Here is a 21830-nt window from a genome sequence, read left to right on the forward strand (position 1 = left end):
GTCTGTGCTGAGGAGGATTAGTATAAGAGGAAGGCATACCTCTTGCAGTTGAGACAAGACAAAGGCATCTGTCTCCTGCCTGTCCCTGGGCAATGGAATGTCTCGGTATAAAACCCGATTGTACGTTCCATCTACTGAGATAGGGAAAAACTGCCTTAGCGCTGGAGGTGAGACATGTGGGCGGCAATACTGCTTAACAAAGCATTGAAATGTTTATGTCTATGCATATCTAAAGCACAGCACTTGATTCTTTACCTTGTCTATCATGCAAAGGCCTTTGTTCACGTGTTTGTCTGCTAACCCTCTCCCCACTACTGTCTTGTGACCATGACACATCCCCCTCTCTGAAGAACACCGATAAGTAATCAATAAATACTAAGGGAACTCAGAAGCCAGGGGGATCCTCCATCTGCTGAACGCTGGTCCCCTGGGTCCCCTTATTTCTTTCTCTTCACTTTGTGTCTTTTCCTGTTCCAAGTCTCTCGTTCCACTCAACGAGAAACACCCACAGCTGTGAAGGGGCGACCCACCCCCTTCATTAAGGTCTCTCCAGCTTCCAGAGATCATGCTCCTCAGTGTCTGACTTCTAGTCCCCATGCTTCAAGTAACACCGACCAGGCACGTGTGCCCAGCGTGTACCCCGCCTGTCGGTCACCGCCTACTGTCAATAAAGTTGATTTGACGCGGCTCCAGGCAGAGGGGATCTAGTCCCCATGCTTCAAGTAACACCGACCAGGCACGTGTGCCCAGCGTGTACCCCGCGTGTGGGTCACCGCCTACTGTCAATAAAGTTGATTTGACGCGGCTCCAGGCAGAGGGGAACGGCCACCCACACGCCACCTCGGCCAGGCCCCGCGGCCCCTCACCCGGTGGGCGGGTGGGCGGGTCACGCAGGCGCCGCACCTTCCCATTGGCCCGCGCCGGTGGAGGCGGGGCCTCCTCAAGTCTGCCCGCCCCTCTGTGTTGTCATTTGGCAGCGGATAGAGGACACGATCAAGATGGCGGCGGTGTCTGGCTTGGTGCGGAGACCCCTTCGGGAGGTAGGCAGCAGCGCGCGGCCTGTATTCCCACGCGACCCCTGCCCACCCTGCGTCCCGTCGTCATCTTCCTCTCTCCCTGCCAGGTCTCCAGGCTGCTGAAGAGGCGCTTTCACTGGACCGCGCCGGCTGCGCTGCAGGTAACAGGCGCGGGCGCTCGTCGGACGAGGGCGGGGAGGGTCCCACTTCTCTCGGGAAGGAGGCCGGAGTCGCGCCTGCGCTGTGGCCGTCCGGCGTCGTGGGCCTTGGGTTTGCGGAGCCAGCATCCTCCGTGAAGCTCCTGCTGCCTCTGTCGCCGCCTGGCGCTTATCACACCGGCGAGTCACCACCTCACAGCTGGCTGGGCAATGGGGGAAAACTAAGACTAGGCATTTCCTCCCTCACTCCATGTTTTTTTCTTTAAATTGCAGCAAAATAGACCTAACTTAAAACGTACTTTCTAGAAGTGTATAATTCAGTGACATTAAGTACATTCACCGTGTTGTACAACCATTAACCACCATCCATTTCCAGAACTTTTAAATCATCCCAAACAGAAACTGTCCATTACTCGGGAACTCCTCATTTCCCTTCCCCAAACCCCTGGTAACCCCTGTTGTACTTTTCTGTCTCTATGAGGTTGCCTATTCTAGAACTTCATATAAGTGGCATCATTTGTCCTTTTGTGTCTGGCTTATCTCAGCGTAATGTCCTCAAGGTTCATCCACGTTGTAGCATGCGTCAGAGTTTGATTCCTTCCTAAGGCTAAATAATATATATATGTATTTTTTTTTAGATAGTCTCCCTCTGTCACTCAGGTTGGAGTGCAGTGGCGCGATCTCAGCTTACTGCAACCTCCACCTCCTGGGCTCAAGGGATTCTCGCGCCTCACACTCCTGAGTAGCTGTGATTACAGGCGGGTGCCACCACACTGGGCTAATTTTTGTATTTTTAGTAGAGACAGGGTCTCACCATATTGCCCAGGCTGGTCTTGAACTTCTGGCCTCAAGTGATCTGCCTGCCTTGGCCTCCCAAAGTGCTAGGATTATAGGCATGAGCCACCTCGCCCAGCCCGACATTTTCTTTTTTTTTTTGAGACGGAGTTTTGCTCTTGCTGCCCAGGCTAGAGTGCAATGGCACTATCTCAGCTCACTGCAACCTCTGCCTCCTGGGTTCAAGCAATTCTGCCTCAGCCTCCTGAGTAGCTGGGATTACAGGCACCCGCCACCACACCCGGCTAATTTTTGTATTTTTAGTAGAGAATGAGTTTCACCATATTGGCTAGGGTGGTCTCGAACCCCTGACCTCAAGTGATCCACCTGCCTTGGCCTCCCAGAGTGCTGGAATTACAGGTGTGAGCCACTGTGCCTGGCCTTGTTTTGTCTATTGTGAATAATGCTGCTGTGAACATTGATGTGCAAGTATATGCTTGAATCCTTGCTTTCAATTATTTGGGGCATATACATAGAAGTGGAATTGATGGATTGTATGTTAATTCTCTCCTTCCTTTTTTTAACTAGATTTTACCATTATATTAAAATAGCAACTCCTACATTCTGGATGCAAAGTATTTGGCAGTGTTTGGCACCTAGTGAGCACTCAGTACATTAACATATACAGTCAAAGACCAACTATGTGTAATAGAAATGTTACTTTTACAATTCTTTTGAGTTTTTAGAGAGAAGCTTGTTCTAGTGTTTTTATATTGTATGCTGTGGGCAGCCTAGGTAAATATAAAGGAAGAAAATCTTAGTTGAATCCCAAACAATTCTTTATTGACTGTTTTTGCATACCTGTGACAGGTGACAGTTCGTGATGCTATAAATCAGGGTATGGATGAGGAGCTGGAAAGAGATGAGAAGGTATTTCTGCTTGGAGAAGAAGTTGCCCAGTACGATGGGGCATACAAGGTAACTAAAATATGTGAGAGTTATACAAAATTGAGATCACTGTTACCCCCAGATACACTTAAGGGATCAACTCTTAATTGTAGGTTAGTCGAGGGCTGTGGAAGAAATATGGAGACAAGAGGATTATTGACACTCCCATATCAGAGGTAAGCCTTCCAGTGGGAAGCAGACCCTGGAGGGCATGTCTGTTAGTGTCCATCATCCTCATTTTTATGGATTTTCACTTATGTTTATATTTTACTTTATAGATGGGCTTTGCTGGAATTGCTGTAGGTGCAGCTATGGTATGTAATACTCTTTATGAAACTTATCCAAAGACATTTCTTGTTGTTTTTTTTTTTTTATTTTGAGATAGAGTCTCATTCTGTTGCCCAGCCTGGAGTGCACTGGCACCATCTCAGCTTCCAGGTTCAAGCGATTCTCCTGCCTCAGCCTCCATAGTGGCTGGGATTACAGGTTGCGCCACCGTGCCCAGCTAATTTTTGTGTTTTTAGTGGAGATGGGGTTTTACCATGTTGGCCAGGCTGGTTTCGAACTCCTGGCCTTAAGTGATCTGCCTGCCTCGGCCTCCCAAAGTGCTGGGATTACAGGCATGAGCCACTGTGCCCATCCCCAAAGAGATTTAACATCACCTTTTAAAAACATCATTTGGGAAAAAAACAAAAAAATACCAAGTAGGTAGATGTGGTGGTGCTGGCCTGCAGTCCCAGCTACTCGGGATGCTGAGGAAGGATTACTTGAGCCTAGGAGTTAGAGGCTGCAGTGAGCTATGATGTGCGCCACTGCACTCCAGCCTGGGTGACAGTGAGACCCTGTCCATAAAAAATAAAAATAAAAAATAAAAACATTATTTGAATGTTGGAAGACTTGGAGTGATTGTTTGCTACTATTTGTTGCTGTTTCTAGTCTTTTTAACATCCACGTTTTTTATTTTACAGGCTGGGTTGCGGCCCATTTGTGAATTTATGACCTTCAATTTCTCCATGCAAGCCATTGACCAGGTTATAAACTCAGCTGCCAAGACCTACTACATGTCTGGTGGCCTTCAGCCTGTGCCTATAGTCTTCAGGGGGCCCAATGGTGCCTCAGCAGGTGTAGCTGCCCAGCACTCACAGTGCTTTGCTGCCTGGTATGGGCACTGCCCAGGCTTAAAGGTGGTCAGTCCCTGGAATTCAGAGGATGCTAAAGGACTTATTAAATCAGCCATTCGGGATAACAATCCAGGTCAGCACAGGGACCCTTTGGTTTGTTTTGAAGATTGAAAAACTAAAATGATATATTTGCACAGAGGAAACCATTAAAGTCTTTTAGTTAGGTTTAGATATATCGTATAAAATGTTAATACTTTATATAGTAAAGACAGTAAAGAATGTGCTTGCTTTTCCTATTTCCGACTATAAGGGGGCCAGCTAGGTAAGTGGGACATTTGCTGCACACCCACAATACTGGTTTGATAGATAAAATTATATTGACCAAACTACAAATTTAAGTCCCTAAACTGCTCTCAAGGCTGCCGGTCATGGTAGAGATAAGGCTAATCAGCACAATGAAACTTCTCACAAGATGAATGATATTGCTTTCTATACAGTTTTAGTCATTCTGGATGTGATTAATTACTTTTGTTTAAATATTTATGTTTTTCAGTGGTGGTGTTAGAGAATGAATTGATGTATGGGGTTCCTTTTGAATTTCCTCCGGAAGCTCAGTCAAAAGATTTTCTGATTCCTATTGGAAAAGCCAAAATAGAAAGGCAAGGTAAGAAAACTAAGATATATAAACAGTATTTTTAATCCAGCCCTCTATTTTGGTAAAATTTAATCTAGAAGTTACTGTCATTTACTTTGACTGAAAAATTATAGGATGAGCTCAAGAACGTGTGATGCCCCAATTTCTCATTCAGTTGTGCTTTTCTAGATCTCAGTCTGGTAGGTTTGTGTTTCATTTCTAGGAAGGCTGCCACATTCCTCAGCTCACTGGAATGAAGTTGAGTTGAAGACTTTATGAATGAACAAGAGCCACAGCTGGCTGCACAGTGGTGTAGCATCTTCAGTTTCAACCTGATCTTTGATCTGTGACCACTCTGTTTTCAGGAACACATATAACTGTGGTTTCCCATTCAAGACCTGTGGGCCACTGCTTAGAAGCTGCAGCAGTGCTATCTAAAGAGGGAGTTGAATGTGAGGTGAGTGGACATTTACTTGTTCTTGAAGAATTAGAAGGGCTCCTTTTAGATTTAAGACCCAGAAGAGTTCTGTTAACAGGTTAATTAGATGTAAAACCTTGCTTTATCACTGATTTCTGTCTCTGCTTAAAGCTGGGAACCTGCCTGCAGTTCACATACTTAGCTTTTTACCACTCAGGTCACTTAGGTTCTGGATCTTTTTTGAGAGGCAGCAGGGGCTCTCTGAACCTCTTCTGGTTCTCAGTGATACCCCCCGGAGGGAGGAAAAAACAGGGTTTTGTTCTGTTGCCCAGGCTGAAGTGCAGTGGCTGGATCATGGCTCACTGTAACCTTGAACTCCTGGGCCCAAGTGATGCTCCCACCTCACCCTTCTGAGGTTCTGGATCTTTTAGAAACCTACCATGTGCTAGTTACACTTGGGCAAGTTATATACTCTAAATCTGTTTCATCAGTTATAAAATGGGGATAATATAAATACTGTCCCGTCATAGGGCAGTTGTGAGAATTACACTTAGTATAGTGCTTGGTACATGATAGGCACTCAGCTGTTAACTGTTACTTATTTTGATGAGGGAATTTAAAGTGAAGGAGGATTGGCTGGGCATGGTGGATCTCCTGAGGTCAGGAGTTCGAGACCAGCCTGGCCAACATGGTGAAACCCCATCTCTACTAAAAATACAAAAATTAGCCAGGCGTGGTGGTCTGTGCCTGTAATCTCAGCTACTCCAGAGGCTGAGGCAGGAAAATGGCTTGAACTGGGAAGGCGGGGGTGGCAGTGAGCCGAGATCACGCCATTGCACTCCAGCCTGGACAACAAGAGCAAAACTCCGTCTCAAAAGAAATAAAAAAGTGAAAGAAGATAAATGAATCTTATAACTGCACAGAGCTGCTTGTGGTAGGCATACAGATCTTTGTTTTAATTAAAACTTTTACAGTTTGTACATTCATGTACCTATTCATAGGCAGATTAGATTTTCCTAGATACAAAGATTAACAGGAAACAAAAAAGGAAATGGTATTATGGGGATAAGGCTCTATTTGTGCTGCAGTAGCTCTGTAAACTTGATTATATTACCTGTTTAGGTGATAAATATGCGTACCATTAGACCAATGGACATGGAAACCATAGAAGCCAGTGTCATGAAGACAAATCATCTTGTAACCGTGGAAGGAGGCTGGCCACAGTTTGGAGTAGGAGCTGAAATCTGTGCCAGGATCATGGAAGGTATTTCAAAGAAACTGGTTCTAGAATACAGTCAAGCTATAGTAAACATCATGTACCTGAATACGTACAGGATAAAGAGATTGAAAGCTAGGAGTGGCCAAACGACTTCAACTTTAAACTTATAAGTTTGGCATTTCTCTTTAGGCAGATATTTTAAAAGCAAATCCAGAAAGCGGTTCCCCATAATTAGCATTCCTTACATTTTCTTTTCCTGGTCAGCCACACCTCTGTGCCAAGGTGGTAGTGCCCAGCTGGCATTTGCTGTCTCTCAGTTGAGCCTTCCTTCTCCTAGGTCCTGCGTTCAATTTCCTGGATGCTCCTGCTGTTCGTGTCACTGGTGCTGACGTCCCTATGCCTTATGCAAAGATTCTAGAAGACAACTCTATACCTCAGGTTAAAGACATCATATTTGCAATAAAGAAAACATTAAATATTTAGTTTGGACTTGAATATCAAGTCGTTGAAATTTATTTGAAATACTTGCTGGCACTGCACCTGGATTTGTACTGCAAGACCTGACTACTCATAAAGGAAAACAATTTCTAAAGCAACAGCAGGTATTTTTGTACAGGGAAGTTTAAATGTGTCTGTGTATGGAAAACTCTCCACTCGCCTGCCCTAGACGCCATGCTTCCTTTTGTCTGTTACAGTTGCCATGTTCTTTGAATAACAAATTATATAACATTTTACCCTCTCTCACCACAAGGACAAAGTATGGATGTGGCAGAGTCCTGATGAAAGATATATCCAAACAAGATAACTTATATGTATAAAATTAAAGCATATAATATACATTTACTGTTAGTTTGTTTTGATAAGGAATAAAGGAATTTCTAACATGACTTTTTTTTTTTTTTTTTTGAGACAAGGTTTGGCTCTGTTCCCCAAGCTGGAGTGCTATGGCACAATCCCGGCTCACTGCAGCCTCCACCTCCCAGGTTCAAGTGATTCTCCTGCCTCAGCCTCAGGAGTAGGAAATTAGTCACCACATCCGGCTAATTTTGGTGTTTTTAGTAGAGGTGGGGTTTCACTATGTTGGCCAGGCTGGTCGTGAACTCCTGACCTCAGGTGATCCACCCGCCTCAGCCTTCCAAACTGCTGGGATTACAGGCATGAGCTACCACACCTGGCCATGACTATTTTATTTTTATATTGAAAGAATTGGCTGGGCTGGGCGTGGTAGCTCATGCCTGTAATCCCAGTACTTTGGGAGGCCAAGGCGGGCAGAACACGAGGTCAGGAGATCGAGACCATCCTGGCTAACATGCTGAAACCCTGTCTTTACTAAAGCCGGGCATGGTGGCATGTGCCTGTAGACCCAGGTGCTCGGGAGGCTGAGGCAGGATAATTGCTTGAACCCAGGAGGCGGAGGTTGCAGTGAGCCGAGATGGCGCCACTGCACTCCAGCCTGGGCAACAGAGCAAGACTCCGTCTCACAAAAAAAAAAAAAAAAAAAAAAAAAGAATTGGCTGGGTGTAGTGGCTCAAACGTGTAATCCTAGCACTTTGGGAGGCCGAGGTGGGTGGATCCCTTGAGTGTAGGAGTTCAGGACCAGCCTGGGGAACATGGCAAAACCCCATCTCTACAAAGATAGAAAAAAAAAGTCCATGTAGGTAGAAAACTTGAAATTCTATTAAGAAATTAGTGCTGCCAGGCCACAGTAGCTCATGCCTATAATCCTAGCACTTTGGGAGGCTGAGGCAGGGAATGCTTGAGCCCAGGAGTTTGAGACCAGCCTGGGGCAACGTTGCAAAAACCCTGCCTACAAAAAAAAAAAACAGGTATCTGGTGGTGTACCTACAGGAGAATCGCTTGAGCCCTGGGAGGTCAAGGCTACAGTGAGCTGTGATGGGGTCACTGCACTCCAGCCTGAGTGAAAGAGCGAAACCCTGTCTTAAAAATAACGATAAAAGAAATTAGTGCCATGTGGAAAATAAGCTGATACTGTACAAGACCATTACCTGTTTGTATTCATATATCTGAACTATCCAAAATAGTCGGCAAAACTGACTTCAGAAGGACTCAGGCCTCACAAGCCTCCATCAGGTAATCACCTAGGTTGCATCACACTTAAAACAGGAACTTCTCCACAGACTCTCCAAATGCCTAATTCTAATAGCATTCTCTTTAAAGTTATGGCAAAGTTTATATCAGGTGTTTTTCCCATTTCCAAAGATCAGATACTCTGTCAAATACTGCCCTCTTCAGAAGCTGAGATGGAAAAGATGGGTTTAAATTAGTTAGAGAAGCATATAGGTGGTACCTAATTTAAGTAGCAAGACAGGATTTTAGTTCTTAGAGGAAAAGTGAGACACAAAAGAAGAGACAGGATAGGTACACAAAAGAATAGAGACAGGATAGGTAGAGGAAGGAAACCTTAGACTGTGTGAATCTATTCTTTGTTAACAACAGATGCTACAACAAGTTCTCATTTGAAATATCTCGTCAAGCTACAGACAACACGTTTTCTTGACATGATTTTAATAAAAAATACAGCTGACATTTATTACAGATTACATGAAACTATACACAATGACATTCTCTCTGCATAGTAACCAACACTGATGTGTGTACTTGAATTTTTAAATGGATTATTTATAATCCTTTAAAGTGCAATTTATTGAAAGGTTTAAGCAAATCAGGATAAAGGATCTTTCTTTCTAATAAATGACTAACATTAAAGAGATGCTATATTGATACATTTAGATAAATCTTTCAAAAATCATAATTGATTTCTATAGATGCCAAATTTACTTCTGTTGTAACAATGACCTGCCCCCCTCAAACCCCAAACTTAATTGCTGAGGATTAAGAAGATCCTCTAATTGGCAAGAGCTTTTTCTGATGTTGATATTTTTGTCTGTTTCAATACACTCTAACTAAAAAGAACTATAGGTCCAGAGTAGTTGCTTTAGCAGCCCTGAGTTCTATAACCACAATGGTATTCCTGTTAGAACTTAAGAGAATGGTGTGAACGTTCCCCATTCTATTTGAGGGGAAAACGAAGAACTCAGTTGCTTTCTGATTCAGCAAAGTAACTATGCTTTGGGCTATAGTGTTAATGTCTAAGATAAAGGTAGCAAAAATTGGAGTTATCTAAGAATCAGAAAATGCTTTAGAGAAATGAACTGTAAGAGGAATGTTTCTAGGAGCTGTCTGATGGGGTAGAAGGGATTGCAACACAAAGGCCATTTACTGCTGTGACTGAATATTGTCATTGTTTTTCTGTCTATTTCCTTTAGTTGGTGAAAATATTTCAATATGCTGCTGCCCCAAAAGCATGCCCATTAGAGGATAAACAAGACTCCTTTGCAGGGTTAATAAAGGAGCAAAATCTTAAGGGAGCAATGCCAGCCTAACTTTATTCTGCTTAAAGAATTATTTCCCTCTTGAAAAGCTTCTTACATGAGCATCTGCAAAATAGTACTGTTTGTGGCTGTACTGGCTCAGCAATTACTTTCCCAGGAAGGAGGGTAGTTTGGGGGGTAGGGGTGAGTAGGAATAAAAAAGAATTTTTCCCTCCAAGTGTAAACAGGAAGCTTCAGCCGATCTTCGGAGCACTGTGATCACAGGTTTTGGCTTTCCTCAAAGTTCCTTTTTGGAAATTCTGGATGGAGCTGAGCAAGGCCCCTCGGCTCATGCCATTCACAGCCTGAGACGAGAGCTGGGCAGGTGCCTCGGTGCTCACAGGAGGCAAGGGAGCTGCTGGTGGTGGTGGAGGTGGAGGAGGTGGAGGTAATGCAGATATCCCTGTGGAGGAAAAGGGGGACAATCAGTATTCACCTCCGCAGCTGCCCTGCACACACGCTACTGCTCAGTCCTGAGCACAGGGGACTGGTGAGAGTCCACATGTTTTCCTCAGAAGGACCAACATACCTAGTACTGTATGAGTTCTTAAAATACTAAACAAAGCTAGAAGTATCAAAGGGGAATTAAAAGTTGCCATGTTTCTCAAATAATAGTCATGTTAAAGGCTGTTGGAACAAATAATTGCAGATTACATGAAGCCACATATGGTGACATTCTCTGCATAGATGAGGCTCTGACCCCATTTGCAAATATTAGTAATAGTCCCCAAAGAAGAGTTCCATCTATCAGTTACTTTAGCCAGGTCCCAGGAAGCTCTGTCTGCTTCTGAGCTAGCAATTAAAGATAGACATCTGCATGATGGAGTTGGGCTTCCTGAATGTCAATTATTCATAAGGGGTGAACAGTTCTTTCACTGCTCCAACACACACAATATTTGAAAGATGTGATTTTATGTAAAATGACAAACCACTCAGGATTCTCTGCAAGGAATCAGTGCCTCCTGGGTTATGCATTTCCCAGAGGAGTCTGTCTCGAATAATAATTTCCTATTAGGTTGCATTAAAGAAATATAAAATGCTAATAACTGTTAGCAATGCAAAGCAGGGGGCAGAGGGGTCTCTCTGCCATGGTATTCTTACAGAGAAATCCTTCTCAAGTACTATTCTCTCCATTGTGGCCCAACCAAGGAACAGGACAGAACTGCACTAAATGTGTCTTTGACGAAGCATCAGGAGAAACTAGAATGTTGTGCTGTACCACAGTGGGCAAGGAGAGGGAAACTGAGCAGGTGTCTAAAACTTCCCTCAGCTTCCAGGCACATGGACATTTGCAACTCGAATTTTATATTTTGGAATCAATGAATGGTTCTCTCAGGACAGAATAAACACCGAGTTCAGAAAAAGCCTTGCCTTAAAGAATGTTCCTGTGTCACAGTTAGTTGCCTTGTCTCCTGTGACCTTGCAGCTCTCTGAGACTGCCTGTCAGATGCTGTCTCTGTCCCTCCCAGGGCTACTCCAGGGAGACATTCTGCCAGGTGGTTTCCCCTACACTGCTACTGAGTTGTGATAACAGGTAACAGGTAAAGCTACCCTACTTAAGTTTGTATGGATGATTGGCTCAGAATCACCAATACAATACTCAAGTAAGTACATCCTTTTCACCAAGTGTGACAGGTATTGGTTAAAGTCTTACAATAGAAAATCACTTACCTTTCTTTACATCTTTTACTCAAACCTAAGGCAGCTGAAATTAAAGGATCACACAAATACACACGCTCATGCTCTGCAATCTTGGAATGCTCAAATATAGCAATACAAATAAAGACTAAATACAGACAAATGACCAACATGTTCATTGGTTCTACACAGTAACAACTGATGAATGAAATTCTGTTATGTTTTATGCTAAGGTGGATTGTGGGAAAATGTTCCTGGCTTTCTGTCACAGGGTTACAGAGATAAAAAGGACTTTAAACTTGAAGTAACTGTTGAAGTGGGAAAACGGAGAATAAGCGTGTGTGATAAGCACTCCTCTGAAGAGGACTTCTGGAGAGCAACCAGTGAAATACCAGGAGGAGGGGAGACCTCTGCTGAAGGCTTTTGGAACTGAGTTTCTTGACTGCAACACCAAGTGGGCCCGAAGGAGTGAGCTCTGCCCACTTGGGGGTGAGTAGGTGCCAATGCCCTTCCCCAGCACCCTCCCACCCAATAGCCAGAAAAGGGCAGTGGAATCTGGACTTGATATTCAGGGCCACATCGTGTAACAGAAGGAGCTCCAGGGTTTCTGCCTCCCAGGTTTGTGCTTTGACCCCCGGCATGAGAATCACTGTGCAGTTCTCGGCTGCAGCAGTACTTGGGAGTTCTACTAAAGGCCCGGCACTGGCCATCTAGAGACTGACTAGCCCTCCAGGCAAGGATTCTGGGAGGCTGGAGACGGACCTCAGGGCTGGGCTCAGGGGTAGGGGCTGCCATCTTGGCACAGAACAAAACTGCTTGGCCTCACAGAGAACCAACCCTTGGTTTTGGCCTCATTACCAGGCCCTCAAAATTAGAAGTGCAAATGCACCACCGCAGAGTTTGGGAGTTGAGGGTGGGGTTCAGTACGTGGATTTTCCACTGTCCAAGTAAAGGCTGAAACTTGTCACTTTAAATGAGTCTCTTTGAAAATGTGCAATTTATTGAAAGGTTTAAGCAAATCAGGATAAAGGATCTTTCTAATAAATGACTAACATTAAAGAGATGCTACATTGATATATTTAGATAAATCTTTCAAAAATCGCAATTGATTTCTATAGATGCCAGATTTACTTCTGTGGTGTCAATAAATACACTGTCCAAAGGGCTCCAGGGCTCCAGTAAAGCAGATGGAACGAAAGGACAGGCAGCAGGATCTCCCTGGTGTGGCCTCAGCAGGCTGGAGCAGTCCGGTGGGGCTTGATGTCCCAGGAGGTCCACTTTTCCTCACTGGGCCTGCAACAACCATGGTGGCTCTTATGTACAACCAGGGCAAGGAAGGCCAGACCCAGCTTGCCAGTTTGGAACACTGGAGGGGAGAGGAGGTCTAGGGGTCAGAAGGTAGAAACTGGAGGAGGCAGGAACACAGACCTGGGACTCGGTCTCACTCATTCTGCCCCACTGATTGTTTTTGGCTTTTCCTTTTGGCCCTTTCCATGGTCCACAAGCTTCCTGAAAGGTCCATTGGGGCTTCAGCTACAACACATGGCTAACAATGGAGGGAAGAGGGGGCAGGGGCAACAAGGGCCAAATGAAAGTTACCATTTGGCCTGTGACAAACCTGGGAACAACTGCCTGCTGCCTGCGCTCTCTCCACCCCTAAAATGTGAATGAGTCCCTCCTGCCCTTATCTTATCCTGCCCAATACCCTTATCTCCAGGCCACATACGAGGGCAGACCGATTCCATGTTAGACTGATGATACCTGAATTCGCACCCAGGAAGGGGGATGCTGCAAACAGCTTACCTTCAGTTACGACCAGGTCAGTCCCGATTTCTCCCATCTCACTTTCTCTTAGACAAAATCCCTGAGAGCCAACTACTTACTCCACCCACCCCAAAATCCTCTCCACCAAGCCACATGGGAACCTGGCAGTCCAGCAGAGGCCCTGTCAGAGGGCAGAGAATGCTGCAGCAAGAGCGTAGGTCAGATCTAGGGAGGAATGCCAGGCCAGAAACCCCCTCGACAGCCTTGTGGACAGGATGTCTGAGGGTAGCCCCCCACCTCCTTTTTTTGTTTGTTTTTTGAGATGGAGTCTCGCTCTGTCGCCCAGGCTGGAGTGCAGTGATGCGATCTCGGCTCACTGCAAGCTCCGCCTCCCGGGTTCAAGCGATTCTCTGTCTCAGCCTCCCGAGTAGCTGGGATTACAGGCGCGTGGCACCATGCCCAGCTAATTTTTGTATTTTTAGTACAGATGGGGTTTCACCATGTTGGCCAGGCTGGTCTTGAACTCCTGACCCTTGTGATCCACCCGCCTCAGCCTCTCAAAGTGCTGAGATACAGGCGTGAGCCACTGCTCCCGGCTCCCTTCCCCGCCGACTCTTAGGCCCATGTTAGCAGCCAGCAGTGGGTAATCTACAGGTCTCTCTAATTCCGAGCTCCTTTGTGGTCACATACAGGAGGGGAGGCCAAGTGGCCATGAGACCACATTAGGGTAACACCAGACTTACCAGCCACCCTCGGGAGAGAACCGAAGCAGGCAAGCCCCCAGCTCTCGGGAGAACCACCTTCTCCTTTGGCCTCAGGCAGGTGAGGAGGCTGTACTCCTGTCAGAGCTCGAGAATTATAAAGGATGCTTACAAAAGAACTGTTTTTCCCTACCGTCAGTTATAAAAGCCAGTAAGTTGTCTCCCTGTAACCAAGAGCTCAAGTGCCTAACACTCTTTCCTCTTCATCAGAGTAACTAGGAACCAACATTTTTGCAGCAACAGGACTTTGAGAGTTATGGTTTCCAAAATTAAAATATACCAAAATGCCATGCAGTTGATTTGCAGGTTTTAGAGCTGTATTTTAAAACTGAAATCAGAGTGAAAATGAAGATTTTGAAGGTCATGATGAAAATGAAATGAATATAGATGAAGTCACTGGGTGCTTTTTAAAGATGCTGTATTTCATTTAAATATTCAGATAAGGAAATAGTCTCAAATCTGCTTTCCCACTTGTTCATCACTTCAGCAATCGAGACACTTTGGGTCCTATTTCACACACAGAAACAGAGCATCTTTAAAGTTGAGAAATCAGCATAGTTTACTTTACCGAAAATTCACGTTCAAAATGGTGCATGCTCTACTGAAAACAGCAAAGAGAGAGAGAGAAAGGGGGGACACAAGTCATTATTCAGATTTTAGTGTCATTTAATCAAATAGTAACAGACAGTAAAATACTAGTCTGAATCACAAGCTGATTATTCTCACTTCAAAACTAGGATATACTCAAATTAACCACAGCACTGGTTTGTAAACACGATTGTGAGCCTTTTAAAACATGGCAAACGTATTTATAGAATAACCAATGAGTCGCTTTTTGAGCCACCTAATGAGTCATTTTCTTCACGTTCTTTGTCCTCTGAGCCAGTTAGATACTATTTTTATTTATTTACAAGCACGATGCTCACTTCAGAAGAGCCATGAAGGTTTTACCTCTGAAGAGCAGAATGGATATGAGGAGTGTGCTTAGTTCTATTATTAAACAAGGACGGTTGATCAAGAGGGGAGAAAAATGAAAACCCATAACTTTTTTCCAAGCAAGTCTTCTAGAGTCTACAATAGATTTGTCTCTTTAAAGTTAGAAGGAGTGTGAGCAGGCCTAAGGCCAGAGATCCTGGGCAGGCATCCTCAAGGCGGAAGCACTGGGCCCCTCCGTGAGGCCCTGTGAGTCCCTCCCTAGAGGCTGAATTGGGCAGTGAGACTTACTTAAGGCCCTAAAGCCATTTTAAAAAGGAAAGCAAGGCAAATGTTTTTCTTGTCTTCTTTTAAACTGACTAGATCCCCAGCTAAACGTGAAGGATCATGCTTTGGTAAATCTCAGAGTTCCTAATGAACCAACTCTGCCCCACAGCCTTCTTCTGGAAAGGGGCTGGGAAACGGAAAAGAGGCCCTCCAGCCTTCTCAGTACCATTGTCCCCCAAAGCTAGCCAGAGAAACTTGAATTCCTCCTTCTCCAAGGTGGGTCATAGAAACAGAACCCCTTTTTCCCAAAGCCAGCAATCATACCTAAAAATATTACTCTCCCTCCACCTTTCTGTGTAAAAACTGTCCATAAAGAAATCACTTGGCTAGGCGTGGTGGCTCACGCCTGTAATCCCAGCACTTTGGGAGGCCAAGGCGGGCGGATCACCTGAGGCCAGAAGTTCGAGACCAGCCTGGCCAACATGGCGAAACCCTGTGTCTACTAAAAATACAAAAAAGTAGCTGGGCATGGTGGTGGGCGCCTGTAATCCCAGCTACCTGGGAGGCTGAGGCAGGAGAATTACTTGAACCCAGGAGGCAGAGGCTGCAGTGAGCCAAGATCGCGCCATTGCACTCCAGCCTGGGCAACAAGAGTGAAATTCCATCTCAAAAAATAAATCATCTGACCTACCTTGTCTGACTATAGGTTGTAAGACCCCCATTCCAGAGAGGGTCCTGCCCATACCCAGAAGGAAGGAATGCTGCTCAGAGAGGCTGAGAACAATCTAGACAGACAGACTTGCTGGGTTTCCCCACTCAGCCTATTAGCATTAGATCATAGCCTTTTCCTCCAATCATATTTCCACACAGCTGTCCATACTTTGTTGAACCTAAGCATAAAAATGGACAATTTTCCCTGTACCTTTGGGTCTTCATTCTGCAGGCTTCTGTGTATACACATTAAATAAACTTGTATGCCTTTTCTCTTATTAATCTGTTTTGCGAGTTGAATTTTAAGCAAACCTTCGGAGGGCGGGCTCCCACACCTCTTCCTCTGCAGATTTGAAACTTCCCTTTTTCTCCACTCATTCTTGCAAACTGGGTTTTCTACAAACTGCCAGCTCTCTCACCTCAAAATTATTGCTTAAAACATAAACTACAAGCAAGAACAGCTAGAATTATCTGATTGCAAGACATTCATAGTTTATACCTGATAGTGCTTTACTGCTTATAAAGCCTCGCCATGTATGCCATCTATCTAATAAAGAGTGAGACTTCTTTTAAAAGACGGCCTCAAAGAACAGAAATTATTTGTCCAAGGTCATAGCGGGAATGTGGCAGAGCTAGGACTCAAGCCCTGGTTTACTGACTCAATATTCAGGGTTCTTTGCACACCAGCCAACCATAGTATTTAAGAGCACAGGCCCTGCAGCACACCCTGAAGAAAGCAGGCACTCAATACATCAATGGGGTAAATGAACAAAGAACAAGTTACACGCCTGGCTCTAGCACCGCCTTAACTTGTGTGACCTTGGTCAAAGTCTCTTAATCCTACTAGACTGTAAGTTTCTTCAACTGTAAAATGGAGCTAAGCTGGAGTCCACTCACACTGGATAAGAAGGTATTCACGATGATTAACTGAAACAAATGACTATAAAGCAACAGTGCCTGGCACAAAATAAGTGCTTCAAATATATTAGATATAATTATTTTAAATAACAATTTAGGGTCCTCTGCTTACTTAGCTTTCCCAAAATACTCTTTTACAAACCCATTTTTTAAAAAAAGGGTTGGGTGTGGGTGGCTCATGCCTGTAATCCCACCATTATGGGAGGCCAAGGCAGGCGGATCACTTGAGCCCCAGAGCTCAAGACTAGCCTGGGCAACATGGCAAAACCCGTCTCTACAAAAAAATACAAAAATTAGCCAAGGGTGGTGGTGCACGCCTGTAGTCCCACTCGGGAGGCTGAGGTGGGAGGTTAAGGCTGCAGTGAGCCGTGATTGCACCACTGCATTCCAGCCAAGGTGACAGAGAGAGACCCTGTCTCAAAAAAATAGATAGCAAGGCAACAGGCCTGTCTAATCCCAAAGCAGGGTGGGAGGGAATATTTGTGTGTGTGTAAATTGGGACCTTTAAAACCAATCAGTTCTATGAATAGAGTACAAATACTAGTTGGTGATATTACCATGAAATAAACCAGGATAAAGAATTTTAAAGTCCTGGAAAAAGTGACCTTCCTGAGGCAGAAAACAACCTTTTGCAGAAAAGACAGTGCTAGGAATGTTCTTACTGAAAAAACAAGGGTCTCAGCAAAAGAGTATTAGAGAATCCCACCCCACCCAATGGAACTGCCAGCAGACTTAAAGAAAGGATATTTCTCCCATCAGCTTGGTAAGGACCTCAAGAAGGAGCCCCCAGAGAAGAACCTACGATAAGAAAAGGCAGGGGCCCCAGCCCTTACACAATTGCTGGAAGGGGCTCATAAGGGTAAGACCCCTTCACTTAGAAACTGAGATTAAAACCACCTTTAGCTGCCATAAATGTGCTTACAACCGATGCTTTCGGGAAGAAAGGCACTGCTGCTGAATTCAACTTACCTAAGCTGATCTATTGCTGCTGATCTATTGCTGCTGATCTATTGCTGAGCAAACTGCCAAAGGCCAGAGTTCACAGTGGATTTAGGATTTAGAGTGTGCTTGATTAGAAAGAACTGTGAGGCCAGGTGCTGTGGCTCACATCTATAATCCCAGCAATTTGGGAGGCTCAGGTGAGAGGAGTGCTTGTGCCCAGGAGTTTGAGACCAGCCTGGGCAACATGGTGAGACCCCTGTCTCTACAAAAAATTTAAAAATTAGCTGGATGTGGGGGTGCACGCCTATAGTCCCAGCCTCTCAGAAGGCTGAGGCAGGAGGATCACTTGAGCCCAGGAGAAGGCTGACCTCCAGTTCTGCAAGGAAGAACAGCCTAAGCATGGGCTGGCCAGCCAAAAGTTGCAATCCTGGCCGGGCACAGTGGGTCAAGCCTGTAATCCCAGCACTTTGGGGGCCGAGGCAGGTGGATCACTTTGAGGTCAGGAGTTCAAGACCAGCCTGGCCAACGTAGTGAAACCCCATCTCTATCAAAAATACAAAAAAATTAGCCAGGCGTGGTGGTGAGTGCCTATAATCCCAGCTACTTGGGAGGCTGAGGCATAAAAATCGCTTGAACCCAGGAGGCAGAAGTTGCAGTGAGCCGAGATCGCACGACTGCATTCCATCCTGGGCGACAGACCGAGACACTGTCTCAAAAACAAAAATGGTGTAATCCCTAAGCTCAGAGTCCTGCTCTCACTCTGCAGAGGCCTTGAAGGCAGAGCAAGCCTATGTAAATCAAAGATTTGCCAAGCATCTCCTACACACGCCCCATACTCTAGAAGATGGAAAGCTGTAGAGAGAGGCCAAGCAGAATCTGAACAAACGGGCCTTGCTGGGGTTAGATCATACCCTTTTTGTCCAATCACACTGAGATGGAACTGGGACCGCCCCCAACTTTTAGGGACCTGTAAACCTCAAGGCATGGAAATAAGGGAAAATCCAAATGTTTTTTAAGAAAAATTCCAGGCATCCAGCTAGCCCTAGAAGTAATTAAGTAACTTGGTAAACAAGAAGGTAATAAGTGGCTTAAGAACAATAGCCAAGGAAGTTAAAGCTCCAGAGAAGTTCCCTTGCCTTATAGAAACTAAAGATAAGATCTTAACATATGTCCCTGAGTTGTCTTTCAAAGGCTCAGGCCCCCACTGAAGACCCTCACCACAAAGATCCCAGATCAGGAGGAAAAGAAGACTAAACTGTACCTATTATCGATCCCACCGTCCTTTGTTCTAAGTTTCTTCCTGAGAGGCTTGGAGAAAGTCACTCCCCCTAGCAAGTTAGCATTTTTCTACTGACCCCAAAATTCTTAGAGCTTCTGCAACTAAGATCAACTGCAAGTCAGATCTCTGAATCTACCTGTGAGCACCCCCTACCCCCAAGATGTCCTGCCCTTTTAAGCTTAAACCGATGTGCAACCTCGGTGTACTGATTTATAATTTTGCCTGTAGCTTCTGTTTTCCTGAAATTTACCCCACCGTTAAAAATCCTTGCCTGTAAGCCATCTGGGAGGTCAGATTTTTGAGCATTTTGCTGCCTGGTCCTCCTTGCCCAGCACTCTGCAATAAATGCCTTCCTTTCTATCACTGCAACAGCCTTGGTGTGGGTATCTGATTTTATTGCACTGGGTGAGCAGACCAAAATTGGGTTGTATAATAACATTTCTATATGGTTGTCAATCATGCCTATCCGATGACGTCTCCATAAAAGGCCCAAGAGGGCAGGGTTTGGAGAGCTTCCTGACAGCTGAACATGCGGAGGTTCCTGAAGGGTGATGTGCCCAAGGAAGGCATGGAAGCTCCTTCCCCCACACCTTGTCCTATGCATCTTTTCATCTGTATCCTTTGTAACATCCTTTATAATAAACCAGTAAACATGTTTCCCTGCATTCTGTGAGCTGCTCCAGCAAATTAACAGAAACTAAAGAGGGGGCTGTGGGAACTCCTACTTGAAGCTGGTTGGTCAAAAGTTCTGGAGTCCCATCCTCACAAATGGTGTCAGAAAGAGCAGGTAGTTTTGGGGACTGAGCCCCAACCTGTGGGGTCTGACGCTATCTGCAGGTAGATAGTGTCAGAATTGAATTGGAGGACACCCAGCTGGTGTCCACAGCAAAACTGATTGCTTACTTGGTGGTGGACAGAACCACTCCCCCACACCCTGACATTTGGTCACAGAAGTCTGTCTGTGTTGATTATTATTGTGTTGAGTGACATAATAGGGAAAAACACTTTTGAGTGTGAGTTTTTCCTAAACAGTGTCTATCATTTTGGAGCTTCTGAGAGGCACTGGAAATGTGACTCCACGAGAGCTAGGGCCTTGTCTTGCCACTTCTGTAACCCAGGGCCAAGCACAGTCCTTAGCAAACCATAGGTTCTCAGTAAATACACCTTGACTACATCTTGAATGAATAAACTCCCTTGGGTTGAAATGCGTAGGACCTGAAATGCTAGGTTGCCAGGCAAATGCTAAATACCATTCTCATGAGCTGCATTACAGGAAATGCCCAGCAGAGGTCAGATTGCAGGCTGAGTCAATTTCATCAACAAAACATTAAGGAGATAAAAGAAAGGAGGAGCCAATATTTGCTGGGAACCTCTCATCTCTGCCAGGCACTCTCACTCTGCCAGGCATTGTGCTGGGGCCTCACATGTGTTTTCCTTCTAAATCCTCAAGACTCCCCTTCAGGCTGGGTGCTATCAAATTCACAGGAATGCCCCTCCCACTCACCTCCAAGTTTTCCCAACATTGACTCTAATTACACAAGATTCCTCTTTTTTTCTCTCATTCTAAAAGTTACCTTATCTCATGCAAACTTGCTACTGTATGAGACAGCACCCATTTAAACACAGATAAATTAGAGAATTCCCCCCAAAAGTCCAAATAGATTGTAAATTCCCAAAGGCATTTAGAGATAAGAACGGGCAGTCAACTGAGCAGGGGCAGATCTAACCACACAGACAGGGGCTGTGAACCCTTAAACAGACGCCTCAAGTGCCTTGCTTGTTAAAGGAGGATTTCTGGATTCTCACTATTAATTTTCTCCAATTTTCTTAATATGCCCAAGTGGTGTTAAATTAATATCCTATCTTCTAGAAAATGGCTCAATATAGTCCGGGCAGTAGATCACCAGACATTTCTGATGAGCCTAAACAATTTATCTCCACAAAAGACAAAAAAGGCCTATTTTCTGTCTTGATCAACATTTGGGGGCTTTCTTGGGAAATCTGCTGACAAAGTAAGGTAAGGACAAGAATATCCTCCCATGGACCAGGTACTTTGCTACCCAAAACAGGCCCTAGAACATTCAGCAGTAAGGCACCAGTAACCACCCTCAGCCAGAAGTAAGTCATTCACACTAGTCCCCTTGTGTTTTCTTGCTCTCATTTTCTTAGGAGGGTCAGTTAGAAGCATCTGAGTGGAGTTGAAGAATGCTCTTGGCAGCTCCTGGGTGCTGTGTTAGGTATTATTAATAATGAATATGGGATCAACTCATATACCAACCCCCTGCCAATGACTCTCCCTTCACACAGCTGTAGGAACTCTTCCAGGCACAGCCGGCAAGCTCTGAGTGGCAGAAGCAGCTCCTCGCACATCTGGAACAACTGGTTCGTTTAAGAAGCAAAAGGAGATACTGGTGTCCCAATTGTTTTTACTGGGCTTGCAAAAGACTTTAGGAGAGACATCTTGGTTCAATAATAAAAGAAAGATAGTATTATGGGGCTACTCCACAAAATTAGGGATTATTTTTATAAGCAGTCTCCAAGATAAATTCTTTTTACATTTTTCAATCAAAACTAGTATCTAATTTACAAAAGTGAAGCAAAGGCTAATAACAGAAAAATATTCAGATAATTACATACATTACAGAAAAAACAGAGTCAAATCATTGCCAGAAAATCAGAAACGCAGTGACTCTTTCACTCCTCCACCTAGGCATCTTACCAGTTGTGCTCTGTGACAAAACTGACCCTATGGATGGGCTCCCTGAAGAGAGAGGCCTGGCAGGACGGGACCCCTGGGCTACAGTGCATTTGTGTTTTCAGCTAAGCATGCACCAAGACAGGCTCCAATCTGAGAAGCTCTGCGTGAAGCTTTTCAGCAAAGACAGCAAGCTGGAGCCCGGGGGTGGCTAGTAGCCCTGAAACTGGTCCATTCCCTGT

At 44.9% G+C, this 21830-nt stretch overlaps 2 protein-coding genes across 17 annotated transcripts in view; one reads left to right on the forward strand and one right to left on the reverse strand.

Moving 5' to 3' along the window:
• Positions 1 to 982: 982 nt before the first annotated feature.
• On the forward strand, positions 983 to 7175 carry PDHB (pyruvate dehydrogenase E1 subunit beta). Its single transcript, NM_001131433.2, has 10 exons — positions 983 to 1040; positions 1124 to 1177; positions 2819 to 2926; positions 3010 to 3072; positions 3175 to 3210; positions 3865 to 4150; positions 4571 to 4681; positions 5017 to 5108; positions 6192 to 6333; positions 6626 to 7175. Exons 1-10 carry the CDS (start codon positions 999 to 1001, stop codon positions 6769 to 6771), a joined length of 1080 nt encoding a protein of 359 aa, NP_001124905.1. The 5' UTR covers positions 983 to 998; the 3' UTR covers positions 6772 to 7175.
• A 1622-nt stretch (positions 7176 to 8797) lies between these two features.
• Positions 8798 to 21830, reverse strand: part of PXK (PX domain containing serine/threonine kinase like) — a 93741-nt gene continuing 80708 nt past the window's right edge. For 6 of the 16 annotated variants that reach the window (XM_024244408.3, XM_024244407.3, XM_024244406.3 and 3 more), the window contains one exon: positions 8798 to 10083. In XM_024244408.3, the coding sequence (XP_024100176.2) occupies positions 9875 to 10083 (209 nt within the window). In that variant the 3' untranslated portion in view covers positions 8798 to 9874. Of the gene's footprint in view, positions 14445 to 21171; positions 21273 to 21830 lie in introns of all 16 variants that reach the window. The other 10 variants (XM_054551970.2, XM_054551969.2, XM_024244421.3 and 7 more) reach the window with 6 other exon arrangements.

This window comes from Pongo abelii, chromosome 2 (assembly GCF_028885655.2).
Source record: "Pongo abelii isolate AG06213 chromosome 2, NHGRI_mPonAbe1-v2.0_pri, whole genome shotgun sequence".
Lineage (NCBI taxonomy): Eukaryota > Metazoa > Chordata > Mammalia > Primates > Hominidae > Pongo > Pongo abelii.

Coding starts and splice junctions, on each gene's coding strand:
- PDHB (NM_001131433.2), top strand. CDS start 999: ATGGCGGCGGTGTCTGGCTTGGTGCGGAGACCCCTTCGGGAG. Junction 1,178..2,818: donor CCGCGCCGGCTGCGCTGCAG/GTAACAGGCGCG, acceptor TACCTGTGACAG/GTGACAGTTCGTGATGCTAT. Junction 6,334..6,625: donor CTGTGCCAGGATCATGGAAG/GTATTTCAAAGA, acceptor TCCTTCTCCTAG/GTCCTGCGTTCAATTTCCTG.